The sequence below is a fragment of the Penicillium taxi genome (assembly GCF_028828555.1).
Source record: "Penicillium taxi strain IBT 34144 chromosome Unknown utg000004l_segment0_segment0, whole genome shotgun sequence".
In the NCBI taxonomy this organism is placed as follows: Eukaryota; Fungi; Ascomycota; class Eurotiomycetes; order Eurotiales; family Aspergillaceae; genus Penicillium; species Penicillium taxi.
In genome coordinates this window covers 1,361,731-1,382,982 of record NW_026643206.1, presented here as the reverse complement: position 1 = coordinate 1,382,982, position 21,252 = coordinate 1,361,731, and the positions used below count along the sequence as shown (strand labels likewise).

At 46.2% G+C, this 21,252-nt stretch overlaps 9 protein-coding genes across 9 annotated transcripts; 4 read left to right on the top strand and 5 right to left on the bottom strand.

Moving 5' to 3' along the window:
* Positions 1-748: 748 nt before the first annotated feature.
* Positions 749-1,048, top strand: N7495_005434 (ankyrin repeat domain-containing protein; the record flags this gene model as incomplete). Its single annotated transcript, XM_057208085.1, has 1 exon — positions 749-1,048. One exon carries the CDS (start codon positions 749-751, stop codon positions 1,046-1,048), a length of 300 nt encoding a protein of 99 aa, XP_057061859.1.
* Positions 1,049-3,607: 2,559 nt separating this feature from the next.
* Positions 3,608-4,890, top strand: N7495_005433 (glycoside hydrolase family 16 protein; the record flags this gene model as incomplete). Its single annotated transcript, XM_057208084.1, has 3 exons — positions 3,608-3,659; positions 3,710-4,122; positions 4,174-4,890. 3 exons carry the CDS (start codon positions 3,608-3,610, stop codon positions 4,888-4,890), a joined length of 1,182 nt encoding a protein of 393 aa, XP_057061858.1.
* A 229-nt stretch (positions 4,891-5,119) lies between these two features.
* Positions 5,120-7,642, bottom strand: N7495_005432 (chitin synthase-domain-containing protein; the record flags this gene model as incomplete). Its single annotated transcript, XM_057208083.1, has 3 exons — positions 5,120-5,517; positions 5,577-6,844; positions 6,906-7,642. 3 exons carry the CDS (start codon positions 7,640-7,642, stop codon positions 5,120-5,122), a joined length of 2,403 nt encoding a protein of 800 aa, XP_057061857.1.
* A 1,864-nt stretch (positions 7,643-9,506) lies between these two features.
* Positions 9,507-10,883, top strand: N7495_005431 (nucleotide sugar dehydrogenase; the record flags this gene model as incomplete). Its single annotated transcript, XM_057208082.1, has 1 exon — positions 9,507-10,883. One exon carries the CDS (start codon positions 9,507-9,509, stop codon positions 10,881-10,883), a length of 1,377 nt encoding a protein of 458 aa, XP_057061856.1.
* Positions 10,884-11,035: 152 nt separating this feature from the next.
* On the bottom strand, positions 11,036-12,355 carry N7495_005430 (glycoside hydrolase family 18 protein; the record flags this gene model as incomplete). The annotated part of the gene is made up of 4 exons (XM_057208081.1): positions 11,036-11,709; positions 11,794-12,025; positions 12,100-12,124; positions 12,204-12,355. The coding sequence occupies 4 exons, from the start codon at positions 12,353-12,355 to the stop codon at positions 11,036-11,038; spliced, it is 1,083 nt and encodes a 360-aa protein (XP_057061855.1).
* Positions 12,356-13,919: 1,564 nt separating this feature from the next.
* N7495_005429 (phytanoyl-CoA dioxygenase family protein) lies at positions 13,920-14,864 on the bottom strand (the record flags this gene model as incomplete). The annotated part of the gene is made up of 1 exon (XM_057208080.1): positions 13,920-14,864. The coding sequence occupies one exon, from the start codon at positions 14,862-14,864 to the stop codon at positions 13,920-13,922; it is 945 nt and encodes a 314-aa protein (XP_057061854.1).
* A 487-nt stretch (positions 14,865-15,351) lies between these two features.
* Positions 15,352-17,598, top strand: N7495_005428 (Het-C domain-containing protein; the record flags this gene model as incomplete). The annotated part of the gene is made up of 4 exons (XM_057208079.1): positions 15,352-15,433; positions 15,494-15,800; positions 15,863-16,245; positions 16,313-17,598. 4 exons carry the CDS (start codon positions 15,352-15,354, stop codon positions 17,596-17,598), a joined length of 2,058 nt encoding a protein of 685 aa, XP_057061853.1.
* A 1,237-nt stretch (positions 17,599-18,835) lies between these two features.
* On the bottom strand, positions 18,836-19,291 carry N7495_005427 (uncharacterized protein; the record flags this gene model as incomplete). Its single annotated transcript, XM_057208078.1, has 1 exon — positions 18,836-19,291. One exon carries the CDS (start codon positions 19,289-19,291, stop codon positions 18,836-18,838), a length of 456 nt encoding a protein of 151 aa, XP_057061852.1.
* A 1,140-nt stretch (positions 19,292-20,431) lies between these two features.
* On the bottom strand, positions 20,432-21,190 carry N7495_005426 (uncharacterized protein; the record flags this gene model as incomplete). Its single annotated transcript, XM_057208077.1, has 1 exon — positions 20,432-21,190. One exon carries the CDS (start codon positions 21,188-21,190, stop codon positions 20,432-20,434), a length of 759 nt encoding a protein of 252 aa, XP_057061851.1.
* Between the last annotated feature and the right edge of the window lie 62 nt (positions 21,191-21,252).

Genomic DNA, 21,252 nt, shown 5'->3' with positions numbered 1-21,252 from the left:
TCTATATGTCTACGATCTTCTTACTCTTCTAGTATTGGAACCTTGGAAAGTTACCTACTTTGTACAAAGTAGATATCTTTATCCTAGATCCTATCCACTCTGATCGATATCATTGGTCGAAGTCGGCTCATGATTCCTTCAAGCATCAGTCTTGTTAAATACACACTGAGTTCTTGGTTCCATTATCTTCTCTGTTTAACCCAGTAACCCCTTACAGTCAAACGGTGTGAATATGGCGAAGAAATACTGTCGATCAACTACGTTGAAAGCACAGGGTTCACACGTTGCACTATATATGTTAGAGTTGGGAACGGGTCGTCCTAGATTCTTAGTATATACGTTGTGCAAGGTGTGAAATGTGTTCGATTCATCTAGCTACTCGAGTTGCTAATAGTGATTCCCCCGTGATTCGGGGGTCTGCTTGTTCCGTTCCGGGCTGTGGTATTGCGGGATTGCAATATCCATGTTCCGACAAAGACGAAGATAGAAACACGGCATTCCATTGGGCAGCACGGTCGGGTCATATCCAAGCTGGCAAACTACTAGAGAAAGGAGACTGCGAGGGAATGAATACTGAAAACTCAAGAAATACGGCATTTGCACTACAAGATGCTTCAGAAGCAGGACATCAAAGTGTGGTGGAAATGTTGATTGCAACTGGGGCAGATGTCAATGCCCAAGGGAGGGGGGGCAATATAGTAATGCCCTCCAGGCCGCTACTTATAGAGGACACACTGAGACAGTGCGGATGCTACTCGACGTTCACGCTGATGTCAATGCCCAGGGTGGATGTTATGGCAATGCCCTCTATGCCGCTGCATATGGAGAAAGTACTGAGATAGTGCGGATGCTACTCGACGCTCACGCTGACGTTAATGCTCAGGGTGGAGAGTACGGGTCCCCTCTTTTGGCGTCTGTCCATAGAGGCAATGTTGATCAAGTTCAAATTCTTCTAAATGCCGGTGCAGAATTTTTAATAGCAGATGAACTCGGCCAAACTCCTCTTCATGCTGCAGCCTCGAGAAACGTGCTCCAAAGTATCTATTAATTTCCGTTGCTCACATCAACTGTCAATACACGGGACAAGCTCTTACGAATCCCTCTAAATCTAGCCATTTATTTTGGTCACATCAGGTTCGCTTTCATGCTTCTCGACCTTGGTGCCGATCCTTGCCTTCTAGAAGGTTGGCATCAACTTAAGAAATAAACACATCTTGAAGCTTACTTATTACACGTAAACTGTAGTAGTAACAGTGCCTTAAGAGTCAAGATCTCTGTCCTGTCAACCGACACCTATTCTCGCGTAGATATGTTCACGAATTGGGTTGGGTTTTGATGCCTTTATGCCTGATTATTCTTAGCTAATCCTAATCCGGATATTTACTGCCTTTGTGCCTGACTTGCCTTATGCAAACTTCATTAGGTAATAAATGTATGACGTAACAATGAGGGCTTGAGTAAACCCAATCCAGACGAACATGTTTATTCTCGCATCATCTTTGCTAGATTAAGCTACTCGCGAATTACCTTAGGGTCTTATTATTTCGCGCATTATTTATTATAGCATTTCGAGCGATAGGTTTTTAGTTTAGGCGTTCGTTTAATAAAGTCAGTGATCTAACTATGGCCGATTATAAGAGGGGGTCCGCCGTCAGCGGGTAGAATATTAGCTATTATGCGAACAGCTATCTAGGACCTGCTCCGCAAGTATCTAAAGAGGCCTATTAAATATAATTGTAGCTTTGCAAATAGAAAATATTTGCCTATTTTGTAAGCTTTGATAGCTAATAAGATTGTACCCTGTTCTACCTGGTTTGGCACGATTTGGGCATTTTTGGGGATAGTAGGTGGTTGAAAAATAGAGACATGTAGATGACGTGCAAAAAAGGGAGTCTCGCTATTGTAGTGGGGAGCTATGCAGTCGTAGTGAACCAAGAAGACGGTCTGCTGTGGCAGAACCGAGTAGACCATTTATCTCGAAGTTGTGATAGTTACAAAATGGACACCTTTTCACACCTCTTCACTTTTTGACTCCTTACTTTCATTGAGATTTCTTCGGCCTGTATCAACTTTTGAGTCTTTGACTATTCATCATGTTTAATTGTTGCAAAGTTGCCTGCTCCATTGAAAACCCAATACTCTGCCCCATTAGATTTCAAAGACGGTAAATAATCACATTGTAATCAAGATTCGATAATATGAGTCTGTCAAGATTCTCTATCTTCACAGGAAATAAAATCTTGAGGCAATTTGAAGAAACGTCACTGGAAAAACATTTATGTCATGTCAATTCTAGAGGATCCATGGCTGACAGTTGCTGGTGTCTACAGTACAAAAATACACAATCTCAGGTTCGGTAGTTTCGGCAATCAGAATCTATGTAGCCTTTGAAAACATCATATATTACCAACATATGTTCGTCGAGGGCTCTAAGCTTCCTCTACCTAAGATTCCATTGCTTTCATGGTATCCCCGAATACAGTGTTCATGGCAGCCATGTCTGGTGAAAGTGAACGGCGCTGGTATTCCGGGAGATTCTTTTCAAGAGTATTGTGCAAGTTCGTGGCATGCTTTGGAGCGCACGAACTTAGAGTGACATACATTACCTGAATAATAGCACATTGACTATGTAAACGCTAACTATTCCTGATCAGCTATTTTAGCCAATTTCCACATTTTACACTTCATAATAGTCTGTAGGCACCTCCAACCTTTCCTATACCATGAGAAGCTCAGCTGATGAGGCGCCTAGAACTATCGCCACATTTGCAGTCTCCTTATACTTTGCTCAGCCACAGTGGGTATTCGTATCAACTGTCATCAAGGGTGCTGCAAAACAAATATTGTCTTTCTTACGGAAATATCATATTCTGACCGGAATGCTATAGCTGATATTCTGGTTCTCGAACAACACGACTGACAGGCGATTGCCATAGACTGGGTCCCGCTTGATATCCTCGTGTATAGGTATAATGGTGCAAGGCGTGGGACAGAGTCATGGTGCGCCGACACTGTATTCTCCTTGCGCGCGGCTAGAGACCAAACTATTATGATGATCCGGACTTGATTTGTAAGTAAATGGTCCCTTTTTCCACTATAGTTTTGTGCTTGGCACTCGATTGCTAGCACTTACCCCGCCACGTCCACTCCTTCCAACTGGTGACCTTCGGCCGAGAATCAAGATCCAGCAGGTTGTTGTTAGCGATATTGAACGTCAATTCCAATTCCCATCATGAATTATTGCAGATGTTACTGCTAGCCGTGCTGAATATATGTCCTCAAACGAAGACGACCGGGTGGAATTTGGAATCTGGACTCCTGGACTCCTAGACTCCTAGACTCCAAAGGCATCAATACTCAGGTCACGTGTTTTAAAGAGATCATGATTTTGAGACTATGAAGGTTCACTAAGTGAAATGTGTAAATCAAGGAATGTTGAGTAGAATGTAGTACTTCCAAGAGAATAAACTGGGGGAAAAGAGAGGTGAAGTTTGGTTCGGATTAAACCCTAAAATCGATAGTGAAATCAAGTCATTTTTTAACTCCCAACACATTCTCCATTCACATCTCTCCCCTTTCTTTCTTTTCTGTGTTCAGTATCGGCATAATGTCGAGCTTCAGATGGATTGCAGCAAGCTTGCTATTGCTAATTCAAAGTGGTATTGTATCATCTAATCCACTTTCACTTTTATCTCTAACCTTATCGCAGTGGCGGCCACATGCGAATGCGGCTACTCAGTGAATGCAACCTCGTCGCAACATCAAGTCTTTACAGATTTGATAGAGTCTGACTTTCTCACTATTCAGGACATTAAGCGGGATACAGACTGGGAGATTCAGAGATACTGGGTCGGATACGATCCAAACAATGGTTACTATGGCGAGAACTTCACTGCGCAGAATGTTGTTTCCAATCCGCTCAAGGATAACTACACCCTCGCTGGTCCGAGTCAATTAGGTGGTGATGCAGGCTTGCAATTATGGGTTAGCGGTGGCACCCCATCGGATGGTCTCGTGCTTAATGGCGAAGTCAAGACGGCGCGAGACGATATCAAATATGGTTCTTTTCGCGTGGGAATGAAGTTGACCCCTATCAATGGGACTTGTAGCGCTTTCTTCTCTGTGAGTGTTCTTTCTCTCTCTAAGGGAATAACCAACCAACCAAGCACACAGTATTACAACGATACCCAAGAGATAGATATGGAACTCCTCTCCCACCAATACATGAACTACACACGCGCCGATCCCAACGGAACCCCAAAATCACCCATCAACTTGGTCTTTCACTCCTTGCAAACAATTTTAGCCGGATACCAAACACCCAATACATCCACCTACGGTGTTCCAGTGCTCCCCATCTCTCTCAGCGATGCATTCCACGAATACCGCTTTGACTGGACGCCCGAACGCGTCTCCTTCTACTTCGACGGGCAGTGGCTCTGGGATCTCATTGACGAGGTTCCCTCTTTGCCATCTGCCATTCTTCTGCGCCACTGGAGTAATGGTGCTCGTGGGTGGACCAAGGGTCCCCCGATAACAGATGCCGTCATGACAGTGAGCTACTTCAAAGCCTACTTCAACAGCAGTGATACGCAACGGGTTAAGCACTACAGCACGCGCTGTAAGGACCCTGAGGCGTCGGGTGCAGTCTGTCTCATCCCTGATCAAACTGTTGCGCCTGATCCTAAGATCACTACTGGGGTTAGTACTGCCGTTGCTGCAGCCAATGGGTCGGCCAATACCTTCTTTTTCTCGCAGCAGACGAACCAGACTTTCAACCAAACAGTTTATACCGGTGTTAATGGCGGTATGGTGTCTGTTGTGGACTTGCAGTCATGGACTGTGTGCACTGTGATGCTAGTTATCTGCGGTATTTGGCTTCATATTTAAGCAGATATAGGGAAATTATCTTTCACAGCGCATTTGTATAGCGATTTATGAATCTAATGAGTAATCTTGAGATAAACAGATCTCTTTTTGAAATGTACATTTTCGTGACAAAGCACTTTTATTTATATATGGGGTATGAAGACAAATGTATATAACAGGAATGTTAGAATGTTAATGAGAGTATGGGGAATATTAAGTAGATATGGGACAGGCAATGGTATACCTTGATCTAAATTCTAGAAGGAGTGGCAGTCGAGATCGGCTGAGCGAAATCGTGAATGACGGGCAGTGTAGGCTGTGCTTGTTCCAAAGCCAAGGGTTGGTTTGGGGTCTGGGTCTGGGTCTGGGTCTGGGTTTGACTAGGGGTCTCCTGATTCTCCTTACCCTCTTCAGGTTCAGTGATGACCTTTCTGGTCTTTCCCCATCCAAACGAATCCATATACCAGCAAGCATACAGCAAGACCGAGATGTTGAGGAACGGACCGCAGACAATGTACATGGCGCATCCGAGCCAGAACTGGAAGCGCTCAAGCCATTTCTTGCACAGCCATAGAGGGATGCAAAAGTAGTAAGTGACAGGAATGAGCATGACAGAGACAAATGCCATGAGGATAGCCGGAGGGACGCCTAAAGCATTGAATTAGTATGTGTTTGTGACAAGTTGGAATATTCGGAAAAGAACTTACTCATAGCGGCAGTGATGAAACTGGCCAAACTAGCAAAAATGAACAGGTTCAGGAACCAAGTGAAGACGTTGACTGTTGCCAGAATCCGCTCGAACCACTGCACGCCCGGTGCGGTGATCAGAAGCAGGTCGTTGGACGTGGCACCGAGAGTCCATCGTCGTCGTTGCGAAAGGAACACAGACCACGAGTGAGGAACGTCAGTCACAGCCATGGCTTTTAAAGCCTGTCGTGTCTGTACCTTCGGTCTGGCGGATAGCATGTGGCATACATGGTTACGATCTTCACTGGCTGTTGCCCGGATTTGAGTGAGGAGGCCATCGGTGAGGGTTGGGCAGTAGCCGAATTTATCGATCAACACCTCTGGGCCGCAGGTTTCCTCGCAGATTTTGAGTAGCTGACAGCATCCGGGGAGGCAGGAGACTTTGTGCGTCACGATTGACTGATGCAGACGGCGGAGACCTTGGGCAATTGTGTACTCGGCGGACTGGTACAGACGCCATGGGTCAAAGTTGTTGTTCTTCCAGTCGACGGCTACGTAGCCGCAGACTCCGACGGTATTTTCATAGCGGGACTCGAGGAGGAGCTCGTTGATGCAGTTCTTGTCGAAGACGGTGTCGGCGTCCATGCCGATGAGGTGGTCGACATACTCGATACCAGCGCCACTGATGAAAGAAGCCATATAGGCGAAGAATTTGGAGGAGAAGACAGTTTCAGGACGTTGGTTGCGAATGTTGAAGTTATACAGGAATGAGCGGATGACGATGAGACTATCGCGTTTGCCTTGGTTTTGCTGCTTGACAATGCAGAAGTAGGGGACTCCCTTGTAGGTTCCCTTCTGCACTTCGATGTCCATGAATTCCTGGTCCCAAGCGAGATAGGCCGCTGGGATGCGGACGCGATAATCCTTCTCTAAGAGAATGTCTTCGAAGAGATAGTCAGCTGTCGACTTCTCCATGCCGGGACCACGGACCTTTCCATCACAGATGATCATGATGGCGCGCGGGTGCTGGTCAATGTTCGTTTGCGCAATGAGCGAATCCATCGACTTGATCATCTCTTCTTCTGTTTCATTGTAGCAGGGAATCACCATGATCAGGGTCTCAGGCTTTTCCGGCATGGTCTGCTTCTCGGGGAATATGCGGCGGCGGGTGGTGTTGAAAACGATGGAGACGATCATGAAAATGTTCAAAGCGACGGTGGCAGTGATGAACGGCAACAGAACGTAGTAGTATCTAGTCCACCACCATGTGCTGAAGATGCAAAGACCACTAGAGAGAAGGGTTGGTTAGGAACAATTCCATCAGCTGTGCTGTGGGGAATTCTACTTACTTGATTCCGAGAATAGCAAACTGGGTAATATGCTTCTGTGCAACGATGGTCCTTCTGCCTCGCTTTCGGATAGTGGGAGTATCTTCAGGTCGGGGCTTTGGGGCGACAGTGGTGACACAGTCCATGAAATCATCGATAGCAGGTCCGACGTTTCGTTGCTGGGCATGAGCCGGCAACACCTTGGCTTGAGCAGTGGGTGCCTCAACCGCTGGCAAGGCCGATGCTTCTTCAGCCTCAGTCTCGGATAGATCTTCTTGTGCACTAGGGGTCGGTAGAGACGTGTTAGCCCAAGGCTTTGGTGCAACGAGATCCCGGTTCCTTCTCACACGGGGTGAGAAGTAATCTGAGGTACCCTGGTCATCTTCAGGAGAAGCACGACCATCTCCATGTTCCTCCAAAGTATAGGCTACACGAGAAGGAACGGTGATATCAGGTGTTTGTATGGATGCTTGAGTCCTACTAGAGACTCGTGACGCCGTACCCAGAGACGGGGTGCTCGACGATGCCTCTTGCTGGATCTCATCGCCGAATACAGAGCCGGCAGTGGACTCTGGAGGAGTGATGGGGACAGTAAAGAACGACTTCGGCGAGATGAAGTTATGAGCCCCGGTCGAGTTCACTGGGGCCTGTAACGACTTGGAGGGAAGAGCAATCGATGACTGTGCTTCCATATCAGGGTCCAAAGACGATCCATAAGAATGGACTCGCTCTGGATTCCCAGCCTGAATTGTATACATTTCGAGGCAATCAGAATAAAACGAATGACAATGGGAGAAGAACTACTTCTTCAGCCCGGGTACAATGAAGTGGGAAGTGGCTTTGGAGCTTGAAGTCACCAAGGGGAGCAGAACAAGGTCAAATAAGTGCGGCTCAGGGGGCAAATATTACGATTTATACGGCCAAGACAACGACTTCTTTTTTCAACCGGTGAGTTCTACATATCAAGATGGCAAAACCCAGCCATTAGGCGAACCCCGGGGACTGGTAGGGCTCAGCTCGCTTGAAATCGTGTCAACGGGTCGGTAATTTGAGCAGGGTATATCGATGAATGTCCATTCTCTCAAGGTAGAGTTCATACTAATGCTTGGCAAGACAAATCTGACTGCATATGACCCACTATCAGATTTCTTTTCAAGCTGAATTGACTATAAAAGACATAAAAAGAAAATAAGCGAAAAAGGTTAACTGCGTTGTACGCTATAGTTTGCAGTCTGGGCTCTCGTCAAGTCTAAACCACCGTTCACGTGCGCCACCACCACTAACTTCACTGGTCGGTTCCTGTTCCTGTTATTTTCGTATTAGTGTTTAAGTTGGTCTTGGCCAATGAGCTCAGTGTTTATAACCTTATTACCTTAAAAACCTTACCTGAACACCGGTTTATTTGCCTGAGAGTTGCAATTGTGGGGCTACGGGTGCTATCCGTTCTGGTATTCCAATACGAAGCCCTAACTATTTTCATCTACGCTAAACTTTATACCAAACCAGATCTTACATGATTTAAGGTTATTAATCTCGTGCCTGAATAAACCCCCTGACCCAAGGTCTTCAAAGTTTGATTTCATATAATTCAGTAATCTGGGCCTCAGCTAGGTAGTTCGTAATTACGTATTGATTCGCCTAATGTCTCGTAGAGTTACTGAAAATTAATTCAACTGGCGGATACCATTGCAACGGAGTATGCATCTAAATAGTTACATTGATCGCTTAAGATCTTACTTACGCTTTGGTCCTGCAGGTGTATCACAGTCATCAACTAAATTTTCATGAATCCAAAGTTGGTAACTGCCTGAGGTCTTCTGATCAATCCTTAGAACTACTCTGTACAATCATGTCATCGGCTCCAGGGCTGCATCTGCTGTGTAATGTGTTTATGTTATACTTCCAATAAGCCTTAAAATAGTCCACAGCTTCATCCGTGATTGGCCTCGGGATCCGCAGTAAACTAGGTTTTATAGTCCCACGGGCCAGGATACGCCGCGTCTGATACTCAAGGGTTCTAAATCCCCCATGGGACTAAAGTTCCAGTTCTTGACTAACTGGATTTGGTGCATGGCAAGCGATATAAGAAAACTTTGTCAAGAACGTTGTCTGGCCATCGAATCGGCTCGTCTACCTACATCTACGTATTGTAGGTATGGTCACAGGTGTACAATTTATGGCTTTTGCACCCACCGTACCAGCCAAAGTAGCCAATAGAGGCTCAAAACACATACTGATGCTATGTATCGTATCCTTCCATTCGATGATTCCAGAAAATAAGATACTATGACTTTTTTACCGGTTTCCTGCCAAGACAGTGCCATCCGTAGGCTATGTCCGAGACCACCTAGATTTTTAGCTCAATATCGGACCCGAAGAGCATCGTATGGCTTGAGATGATTGAGAAGTCAAGACAGGGGCAAACTGAAGTCTCCGCCAGATCCACGCAAAAGCTGAAGAGGGTTTCAAGGCGAAATTGGCGAGGCTGACCCCGAACACTAATCTTTTGAAGATTTTTGAAAGCAAAAGCCTTGGTATTAGTATATAAGAATTCTCTCTTCGTTATACCACCATCCTTATCCAAATAAATAGATTCAATTTCATACCCCCTCTGCTTTAGCCATGCATTTACTTCCTCTATCACCTTCTACTTCTGTGGATGAAAATTCACCCCAGTTGTCCAAAAAGCCTACTTTCTATGTGGATTCCAACAATGGCCTGGCCACTCCTCCTCAGGATGCTAGGATGAAGCAAGATTATTTCAGCGAGGGACAGCTGAAAGGGCTTGGTCTCACACAACAACAACAACCAAGATCTGTTGTGGCAGTGATTGGAGTCGGCTATGTTGGCTTCGAGCTTGCTACAGGTTTCTCAAAAGCCTACCGTGTCATTGCCTATGATGTAGACCAGCGTCGTCTGGCTCACATCAAGCCATTGACAGCTAACATGAACATCCAATGCACCAACAACCCACAAGACATTGCCAATGCGTCACACTTCCTCATCTCTGTTCCCACTCGGCTGCACCATGACAACTCCGTCGACACACAACATCTGGAGAGCGCCATTGCTCTCGTTGCGCAACACGCTTGCCCTGGATCAACAGTGATCATCGAAAGTTCCGTCGCGGTTGGCATGACCCGTCAGCTCATCAAAGATGTTATGATCGCCAAGGGCCTCAAGGCCGGTATGTCACCGGAGCGTGTTGATCCTGGACGTGTCAGTCCCAGCTTCGAGACTATTCCCAAGATCATTTCCGGGCTTGACGACATTATGCCAGGCTCTCTGGCCAGCATCCACGAGTTGTACGAAGAGATCTTCGATGTGCTAGTCCCTGTCTCATCGCCCGAAGTTGCCGAGATGACAAAGCTATATGAGAACTGCCAGCGCATGGTCTGCATTGCCCATGCCAATGAGATGGCCGATGCCTGCCACTCCATTGGCATCAACGCGCTGGAGGTCTCAGCTGCCGCAGCTACAAAACCGTTCGGATACCAGCCCTACGCTCCTGGTCTTGGAGTTGGCGGTCACTGCATCCCCATCAACCCGTACTACCTCCTCACCAACTCGGCATTCCCTCTCCTGCAGGCAGCGACGGAAAAGATGGCCGATCGCCCGGCAAAAATGGGAGATCGCGCAATGCGAAAGTTCCTCGAGCACCACAAATCCCGGGCTTCTCGTGGCCGAACTCGCGTCCTGGTTGTCGGTGCAGGCTTCAAGCGTGGACAATCTGTGTTGAGTAACTCGCCTGGTATTACCCTCATGCAACATTTACTGTCTGAGTGGGAGGCGTATGTTGAGTTTGCAGATCCTCTTGTCTCAGCGGAGGCTCTTTCATTTATTCCTAAACTGGATGAGAAGACATCCTGGAACAAGGAGGACTTGGAAAGGCAGTTCGATATAATTATTGTTGCTGTTGATCAGGTTGGGCTGGATATGAGTGTTTTGGAAGGTCTTGATGTGATGGTTGAGAACTTTGTGACATCAAAGTTCTGTTAGATGGCGTACTTTTTTGATTGTTTACTTATACTCCCTGGAATTAATTACTGTTCTTAATTTATAATTCAAAAGCTCTGGAACAACCTTGCGAGGGATGATTTAATGCTCTAGAAGAACGAAAGTGTACATGTATCAAATATACCTCCATAAATCTAATTCTGGCTCAATACATCAAATCCAGCCTTCACCAAGCTCCTATCAGGCTCAATAGCATCAGCAACGCCAGTCCAGTAAAAGACTCCCCCAAGCTTGTTCGCCTTGGCATAATTAGCCTTCAAGCGCACCGTGTCTGGCGTATCATAACTAACAAAGCCCCCATCTCCACCAACACACCACGCAGCACCAACTTTCTCATCAAAGAATTCCTGTGCGCCAGCCTGCGGTAGCGAGCTATAATCAAAAGTACCTCCCTCCCCAGCATGGCCAGTAAACCGCTGGCCGATGCCATCAACGCCCAAAAATGAGCGGCCGTAAAGGGGCACACCTAGAACCAGCTTCCTGGACGGAACGCCTCTCGCTAGAAAATAACTCACGGCAGCATGTCCCGACCTCTTGGCAAAGGAATTGTGCGGTCGATCCGGCGTATACAACTGGCTCTGGTGGCCTGAAAGCTCGGTCCACGGGCCAGCATAGTCATAGCACATCAGGTTTATGAAATCCACCTGCTCGGCTGCTTTTCCCAGATTTATATGTTTAAGACACCACTCACCGACGGGAAGGGCCGTGGTAATCAGGTACCGTGGGCCTGGGAGACTCTTGCGTAACTCTTGAAGTAATAGCACGTAGTCTCGACCTTCATCTGGTGTCGATGGGTGCTCCCAATCCACTACGTCACGAATTAGCAGTGCCGTGGATACCATTTTTCTCATATCCTATGAGAATCTTGTCTAGAACAAGTTTTTCAACTCACAGTCAACTCCATCAAAGAGAAATTGATCGACAAAGTGGCGAAGGGCTTGTGCTAGCCTGACCCGACTATCGGGAGACGCAGCCACATCTTTGAAAGCTTGACTCCCGCTGCCACCACCGACGGATACCAATAATTTCAGATGTGGAAATTGCTGACGCTGCAAATTCAGTGCGTTCAAACAACCTTTGGTACCGTCGGCTGGATACTCCAGATCCGCCTTTTGATCAAGATGCTAAAGTGGGTCTGTTAGTCTGGGCGATCGTTGTACCGGAGTACCATAGAGAAAGTATTTGAGAATTCACTCACGCAAATTTCACCATTGGCTTGAACTCTATTGTTCAGGGTAATGAAATTACATCAGAATTGAAACTTGCGCATACCCACCTGAGTGAGCCTTTCGACCTACTTACCTGAGAAAAGCATAAAAGACGTGAGTCGTCAGCGCAAGATTCATCGTCGATGGCGTTTTTCCCTTGTATACCCGCCAGCTGGGATAATAAGATGCATGGACGTAGTTGAGTTGCATTTCGATAGACTCATGCGGTTCGGTGTTAGGGCACATTTTAAATGGAGAGATCAAATCAGATGAAAATTATGGAATTAAACCCTTGGAATAGTCTGGAGAAATAGATCCGATCATCCAAGGTACATATAGATACATAATAGGCGACCAGGGGCCTGAACCCTAGTGAATTTTTTTGTGGCGCAATTCAATTGCAGTTTAAAATATGGATGTTTGAAGTGGACTCTGACGGCAATGAAGAGCACAGAGTAGGGCTTGGATAAAGTGAAATGGATTCAAGTTATATGAGATGCGGAAACCCGACGGACCTATGTCCGTGTTTATCCTCAGTTAATATATCTTCCAACAGTACACATTCAAGAATGCCTTTACTCCGAACCTTAAGGTCGGAGCTTGAAATCCCGCTTTTGAAAGCCTGAGGCATGATTAATACCTAAGGTTTCGGGTGGCAGGCGAATTCTTTGGTACACATGATCTATTTCATGGATTCTTTTCATCAATTCTTGAGTTAGTGATTCAAGGCTGGAGAAGAGATTTCTCAAGGATACGAAGAAAAGGCTATCTTGCACGTATCTAGATAGCAGCTTTAACTCTTGTGTAATGGCGACCCTGTATATACACTAAAACGATGAATACATATATGAAGCTCCTCGTGTCTGGTCTACGGTGTCTATGAGAGTGGCTTCACTCCAAAAGTCCACAACTATATAAATGCGAATCTAGCTACATTTCTATTTTATGAGACTTCGCCTACCCAATTTAGAACCGAAGGTGTATTCCAAGGCTGATGGAATACCTCGTAAATCAGTGACTTTGTACTGTGTGAATTACCTCTGAGAAGAGCCCTTTCTCCAGAAAATAAGAGTATAAAAGAAATACATAAGGTGGATATTTAACACAAAGACAAATACCCCAAAAACTTTCCAAGATCTTGTTCATGTCCAGGTGAAAACGAAAAGCCTGGTCTGTATTGATTTTGAGATTTCAGCGAACCCTGGACCTCAACAGTTAAAAATGCACACATGAATTATTGAGTACTGGCTGTGCAATTCCATCACCATAAACTATCAAATTATCTTGAGTAAGCAGAGAATATTGAAATTGCATACCTAGATCCTACTAGCTGTCCGCTTCTGAAGATACCGAAGCAGCCCAATATGGATGGGTCTATAGATATATATAATGTGTATATACATAGACCACATCGGCATCTATATTAATGGCAATATGCACGATGATTTTGCCACACCAAAAGGTTGGTGATGTCAACAACTATATTTTAGTGCTCGCAATTTCTACTGCTGTCTTTTCAAGGTTTTGTCATGAAGTCATACCAGCATGTGGCTGTTGCTAGCTACCTAGGTAGCTAGCGAGTCCTCAAATCAATGTCTCTAAACTCCACCTGGGCACTAATCATAATTTAGAATTAATTCTACACTTGCTTGTCAAATAAATTTTACATAGGTATGTATTCCGTAAATTGGACTGTACGGCATGGATGCAATTGAGACCGTTTTCTGGGCTAAAATTGAATTAGATCGTATCCTATTGTGACTGCATGCATATGCAAGATATACCTAGATATCCATGGATAGTTCTCCACCTATCCCTGCAACGAGTAACCCACGCCCTCGCCACTGCCCATAGCAACAAGATTAGCCCTCATCTTCTCCGGCCGCTCGCCAATTCCAAACGCCGCATCATCCCGATTCACCCAATCGCCTACACCATGTTGCAATACAGCCCTAGCACGAACCTTTTTCTTCTCCGAATCGTTCGCATCTAAAATATTCAGCCCAACGCATCCATGCAGCGTTAGTCGCGTCTCTTCCCCACCCTCTGCCTTCCCCTTATACACCCCACGATGCAGAATATTGCTATCATAGAAGACAGCATCACCAGGTTGTAGCTCCACAATTAATTGATCGGGTAAATAAGGCTCGTAAGGCTTAGCATTACGCTCAGTATCTGTCCGCGCCCGGCGATGTGATCCAGGCACCACAATTAACGACTTATCGGGACACAGCGCCAGGTTATACTGTGCATGCGACTGTTTTCCGCCAGGAGACCTTGCCGCCAATTGATGTAGCTCCTCCTCCGCAGTCGCGGTCTCGGGTATGTCATCTCTATGCCATCGAAGCTCAAAATCCTTCGTCTCAGGCGCAACGAGCAAATTGAACAATTCCATCACAAGTTTTTCGTCACCTTTACCATTGTTCGCTGGCTTGGCGCCTACTAGTTCTTCGATGACGCTCAGGATGGCCTCGGAGAAGTAGCAGCTTGCGAATGATTCGCGACCTGGCATTTCTGGGTGTAGCAGGTGCTGCACGCCCCAGATGCCTCCCTCTGAAGCTGGGGGTGGTGTGGTGGGCCATGGCGGAAATTGTTTAGGGACGGTGCGGAAATGTGGCCAGCCCCCTGTGCGGGTCTTGGTTGTTGCGACTGTGGCTATGTCGCGGTAATGGGTGATCTCGGTGGGGGAGAGGAGGTTGCGGATGACGACGAAGCCGTCGCGTTGGAGGGCGTCGAGGTGGAGTGTTGCAGACATGAATGGTAGCTAGGAAGTTGTTTGAATTACCTTGAAATTCATGAGAAGTTGAGAAGGGACGTTGTAAAGTAAACAGTTACTCTGTAATAGGTTCATTCCTCTGCGGGGTAGATTAAAGATACCCCGCACTAAATACCACTACGATAGCACAGTCAAAGTACAAGTTGGGAGAAGCTGATTGAAAATGCGATAACCGTCATGCAGTTCCTTTTGTATATATTGTCAAATTGTACAGCAGTACAAAGATACAACTTCAAATAGTGGCCTTACACGGACGTCATCACAGTGCCAAGATTGGGCAAAAATAGAACCCGAAATAGTCTGAATTTCTTAATTTCTTAATTTCTTTCTTTCCTTCATTTCGCTTTCATTTTAAATTGAGACATATTCCTTTCTTTCTCTCTCTCTCTCTCTCTCTCTATTTGTGTGTCAGAGTGTGTCTCTTACTTTGACGGTCTTTCTGAAGGCAGATTATACTATCAACGCGATGTCCTTCATCCGAGCCTCTCCCGTGTTGCTCGTATGCCTGCTCTTTCTACTACCTCAGGTCCACGCCTTTGGTGCTGGTAGTACGTTGCCACATGCTCAACCCCTGAGCCCTGAGCTCTAAGCCTGACTAATAATCTCAGATATTGCCTCGATCTCTGCCGTCGAGGGTCAGAACTGGCGCCATGGAGATATCGAGGATATGCTTAAGAACATCGCGTTCATCGCCGGGCATAAATGGACATCGACTCAGATCAAGCGCGTCTACTTTGGAAATTGGCTGCGTGACTATTCACAGGCTATGGATGTCGGGACTCTTAAGTCTCTTCAAGCTGAAACAATCCGCATCTTGGTGTGGGTCCTGTCATTCTTGAACTTCGGCTATGCGACTGGAGAATTTGAGGTTACCTCGGAGCGCCTGGGAGTTTACCGGCCAGAAGAGCATATTGAGTATGTTGGAAATTTTGGAAATTTTGGTCTTTGCTTCGTCTTCCTAGCTAACTCTGTCACAGCAACCCTAAAGATTATGCCGATAACCTAGATGCCCGCCAGTATGATAGTCGTCTGCGACCCCCGGTCCGTCAAATTGAGCTCGATATTGACCATGAGACTGGAATGAAAAACTACATCGCCAATGAAAAAGGTGACTGGGCAACCAGTTCCGCCTATGTCAAGTTTAGTCTTTGCCGGAGCATCCACTATGGACGTATGTACCTACACGGCGGGGAGCGCAAGGGCAACGAAGAAGACTTATGTGAAGCCCTTCGCTGTCTTGGCCAGGGTCTCCATACACTCGAAGATTTCGCAGCCCATACAAACTACTGCGAACTTGTGCTACGTGAATTGGGCTTCCACAACGTCTTCCCCACACACAGGAACTGCCACACAAATCAACGTTCGTGGGCATCATGTGTTTCCTTTAGTGACTGGCACCTTTGGTATGGTTGATTTTTTCCACTCAGTACTTGGAGAGGCAACCGATCATTTCACTCAGTCCGAAGTCAACGAGATGGATATTGCTCTTGGAAATGCGGAGAACAACTCTCACTCTAGCAACCCTCTCGGTGCACTCACCGGGCTTCTGGGCAAGATACCTGGAACGAGAGAGCTGGTCTCTGAGGCTGAGCACCTGAAGCAGACTTCAGAAGTGCAGGAGACGGCTAATCGTTCCCGAGGATCACACATGGGCTATGCTCGTGGTTTCGAGCAGGACCGTGCAGAGCCTTCTTCAACCAGGCCAGGCACAGGACTCCAAGGCATGCCAGATTTCAATCCACAGGAAACAGTAGCCAAGATTTATCCAATCCTAGCTTTCCGTGACAAGGTGGTTCGGAAACTCAACTCGATTATCGAAAAAATCCCCGGCTTGGAGGCCATTATGGAGAAGATCTCGGAGACACTGACGGTGTTCATCATGTCCCTTCTTGCCCCATTCATCCGCCCTCTGATCAGCGCGGCGTCTAAATCCCTGCAGACAGGATCGGCTGGCGTCATTGATGCCTCAGGAAAGCACCAGTACGAACCGTGGACCGATCCCCACTGCACGGATCCTACACACTCCATGCTCTCCAAGGATCACTTCGCCAACATTCTGAACGAGCCCGCCGGCCGAGTGGCATCTTCCATCTTGCAATACGTCGCACCCCGCGTTCTATATGCGTGGCAGCACATCGAAGTTTCCGAGCACGAGGTAATGAACGACTGCATGCATGTCTTCCACAACCCCGCTGTCCGGAATATGCACAACGAAGTTCACCGCAATATGTTCGAAGCCGTTGAGAAATGGGCCCATGCCCGCCCCGACCACGGCCATTCCTTCAATGACGTCCTCAGCGCCGAGGGAGTCAGAGCAGGCCGTAACACCGGCGGTGTACCCCATACCCATGGCGGTGGTCAAGGTGGCTTTGCTGCGCTGGGAGGTGGTGCCCATGGCCATCAGGGACAAGGACACTCCCAATCTCAATCCCATGGACTGGGATCATTCTTCTCTGGAGGCCAACAGCAGAATCACTCGTCGCAATCGCACCACTCATCTGGTATGCCTTGGGATAATCTCTCCAGCCTGCCCATCCCCGGCATCAATAGGCTTGAGAGCACCATTAACAGCTTTATTCCCGGTGGCCTTTTGCACGGTTCGTCCAGGGAGGTTGATGAGAGTGAGGGAAGGACTGGAAATGATGGCTATGAACAGGGCCATCATCATTCACACTCACATGACCAAACTGGCCATGGCAGATATCAATATTAACGGCTCGGTTGAATAGGCTTTCTGGAGCACTAGTTCAAGGACCGTTTGGAGGCGACTATTTTTGAGTATGCCTAGGTATGCATGAAGCTATGAGATTATGTGAACTATTACAAGTATTTTAGTTATGATAATTTGTCGTCTCGACCATGACCTACATATGTACTTTAACTAAAAGTAACTAAAGCCGGTTGGGGCATCTGGATCAAATATCCATGGATCATTCCATGAAGTCTGTAATTGCTTTACATGTAAAGAATCAATGATCCAGAAGCCCTGAGGGCTTCAAATCAACCTTGAATTATCCATAAGTCCTTGTCCTCATCTCCACTTAAAATCCGAGCGTGGAGCTCCCCCAATAACTAAATACCTAGGTACGATCGCCTGTGCCAAGGATGTGGCGATCTGGGTGGATTTTCTGTCATACCTCCAGCTCCCAAACCACTAAAGCCACCATATTTAGGCGTCCACGGGTATGTTGGTTGATGGAGATGTCCAGGTGGGCTTCATCCTGGTACTATGACCCTTGATATCCGACATAAATATAATTGGGCGAACGGACCTTTCAAGTCAATAACCGGGATGATACCTTCGGATATTATTGTGTATGTAGAGTATATGGACATGATATCTAATAGGTATACTTACGAAGGATCGCCGATCGAAGCATCAATCTACTTAGGTAATGCATGTAATGCATTATATCAATCATGTCAAGGTTAGTAAACACGTCCAAGCATTTACACAACCGAATGATAAAGGCCTCTGAGTCTGGCGAAGTAGATTAAAGGTCTTTACCAGATAAATAAGAGTTGATATATAGTCTACCCATAACTTTTGAATCTACTACTTATTTAGTGAAACAAATACTTTTGAAATATTAACGATTGAATTCCTTGTGTATTAATATGTGTATGCGACGTTATAACTTACTCTGCTGCCAATCAGAGAGCTGTACAACATCAGGAGTCAGAAATAACCTAGTATTGAATATCTTAGTTTATATTCTCAAAAATCCATTGGCCGTCATACAAGCCCTGCCGGGCTAGCTCAATCGGTAGAGCGTGTGACTCTTAATCACAAGGTTGGGGGTTCGACCCCCCGTTCGGCTATTCCTACTACGAACCTTCGAGTCTTCTTTTTTGTTTTTTTCGAGCTTCCAATCTACTATTTTTAACGTTACTGAAGTCTAATATGCTTTCTATTTTTAGAATATACCAAAATCCATTTACTATACAACTCAGTCCGAATTAGAGCACTCAGGCTCCACCGGCGGTAAAAATTCATAACCACAATGCACAGTCCAGAACAGCTCAGACGCAAACCAATTGAAGTTATCGGCATTATGAATAGCTTCATCCTTTTTAATCCATTCTTGAGCTTCCCAAGGTCCATATCCACCATCGAGATCGTCAGTTTCTTCTTCCAACGGCGGCACCACCAGATTGCGCCAGTGCGTATACTCGTGTAGAAATGCTCCTCCTAACGTGTCCATACCTTCGTTCAATACCTTCCCAATGCTCTTGCATGTCACGGCTGGTACTCCAGTATAGCCCTTATCAATCCCAGCCAGTGTAAATCCGTCATCGCAGATTACCATGCTTGGATTGGCTTGATCGTAATCTTCAGTCACCACGTATTGGTCAACTTCACATACGTATTTCGCCTTATCAATAACTTTCATTTGGCTGAGCATTGAGTTGCCCGCGTAATTATTGCTACTTCCGCCTGAGATCTTCTCGAAGACAGCTTTACTGAACAGTTAGCTAAGTTTCTAGAGCTCAAAAGAGGAGTAACTGACCGAGAACAAGTTGCTTCTTCTCTATCGGAAAATACTTCTTCAGTATTTTGTCTACAGTGTCCTCGGGTGCTGTCAGTATGACTTTGCATATTCTGAGGGCATCTTCAAATCCATCAGAGATTTGCTTCTGTTCACTGAGTTTATATCCCACGATAGTTGGGGAGGTGCGCTTCGTAATAGATTTGACTTGTGGTGCGGCCAGTACTGATATCGCTAGAAATAATTGAAGGAAAGGCTGAAACAACATCTTAGCGTTCGACTTTTGGAGTCATGAACTGGTGGAAATAGTCCTGTCCAGGTGGAGAATAGAGTACTTTTGACTGGATGGGGATTTCCTCAATTTTCTTTTGATCATCTGGTCAGCATGAAGTATTTAGAAAACTTCCAAGGTTGGAACTACAGCCCTATAAAGGATTTCGAAGGAATTCAGCCCCAAAGTAGGTGTTGGTACACCGGTGGGTATAGCAAGGTTGGTGAGAGGCTAACGCCCACTTCTGATACCTATCACAGGTAACGCTTTACGCCCCTATGATATCTGTGTGTCTTCTTGAAGTGGTTGTAAAGTCTGAGTTTCATTCTTAGCTTGCTATCTATTATAAAGTAACAATTTGATCATATGACTGCTTTGTTCCATATTCCAACAGTAGGATATTGAGACACTTTCCAAGGTTGGAACGACAGCCCAGCAAAGGATTCAGAAAGATTTCAGGCTATTTCCATGGATGCAGTAAATTTTATGAAATAGAGTGGATACAAACGGATACTATGGAGTAGGGTTGAGATCCTGAGTCTTATGTTAATGACTTCAGTACAAAGGCTTGCATATTAATGCAGAAACCTTGGAATAAATGGTCGTATTGGAATTAGTTATGATATGCTAGCTAGCACATGAAGCTATGGACCCTTGACCTGTCTATCCCACCAGAAAGACTCCCGAACCTAAACATAAAGTCTTCATACAACCTATACCCAGTAACCCGTATCCCAACCAGCCGAAAAAAATACAAATAATTCATAAAATTTCATGGGACACCCTTACAGTTTCGTTCCCTCACGTCCGCTATCGCTAGGTCTCCTAGGCCGAAGAGATCCTTGAGACGGACCAGCGCTGTTGTGACCAGAAGTTGACGAGGTAAAACGTGACCGGGCTCCTTCAATACCCTGAGTGCTAGCTGTATTAATGGGTTGAGGGATTCGGGGGCTCATGAGCCATTGTACCTGCATACGAACACTATTGAGAGCTGCGTTGGTGTGAGCCATATCCTCGTGGAGCCGCATACACTCAGTCATAATACTCATACTTGCGCGAGTATCTAAGTCTTTCAGGGCATGCCCAATCTGATTGACATCTTCACGCAGGGACTCATGGAGGGAGAGGAGGTATGTCGTGGGGTTTGGCGGTAGACTCGAAGAGCTGCTTGGATCTGAAACTTCCTCTGCATTGTACTCTGCACCTTGTTGATTGTGATTGTTTTCACTCTCGCCGGTGGAGCTTCTTCCGTTATGTTGACTTGTAATGCGTGAGGACTCAATCAACTTGGATTGGACGTTGGACATGCCATCTTGTAAAATTTCATTTCGCTCTTGAAGGTGGCGCATGTTCAATTCTAGAGAACTTATCCGGTTGTTTTGAGCTTCGAAGAATGGGACCATCTTCGCAAGCGGGCAGACTGTTTCGTGTGCTTCGATCACTGCTCGTCGAGTTTTGAACAAACACCCGCAGACGGATGCAGCACAAGGAGTTACAACTTCGGGACAAGTTGTAACATGGTCCTTTAGCTCTGACAGTGGCATTTTTGATCCACAGTCGCAAGTAGTTTCCCTGCTCGGACAGAGCTCCCTGTCATGATTCTAGC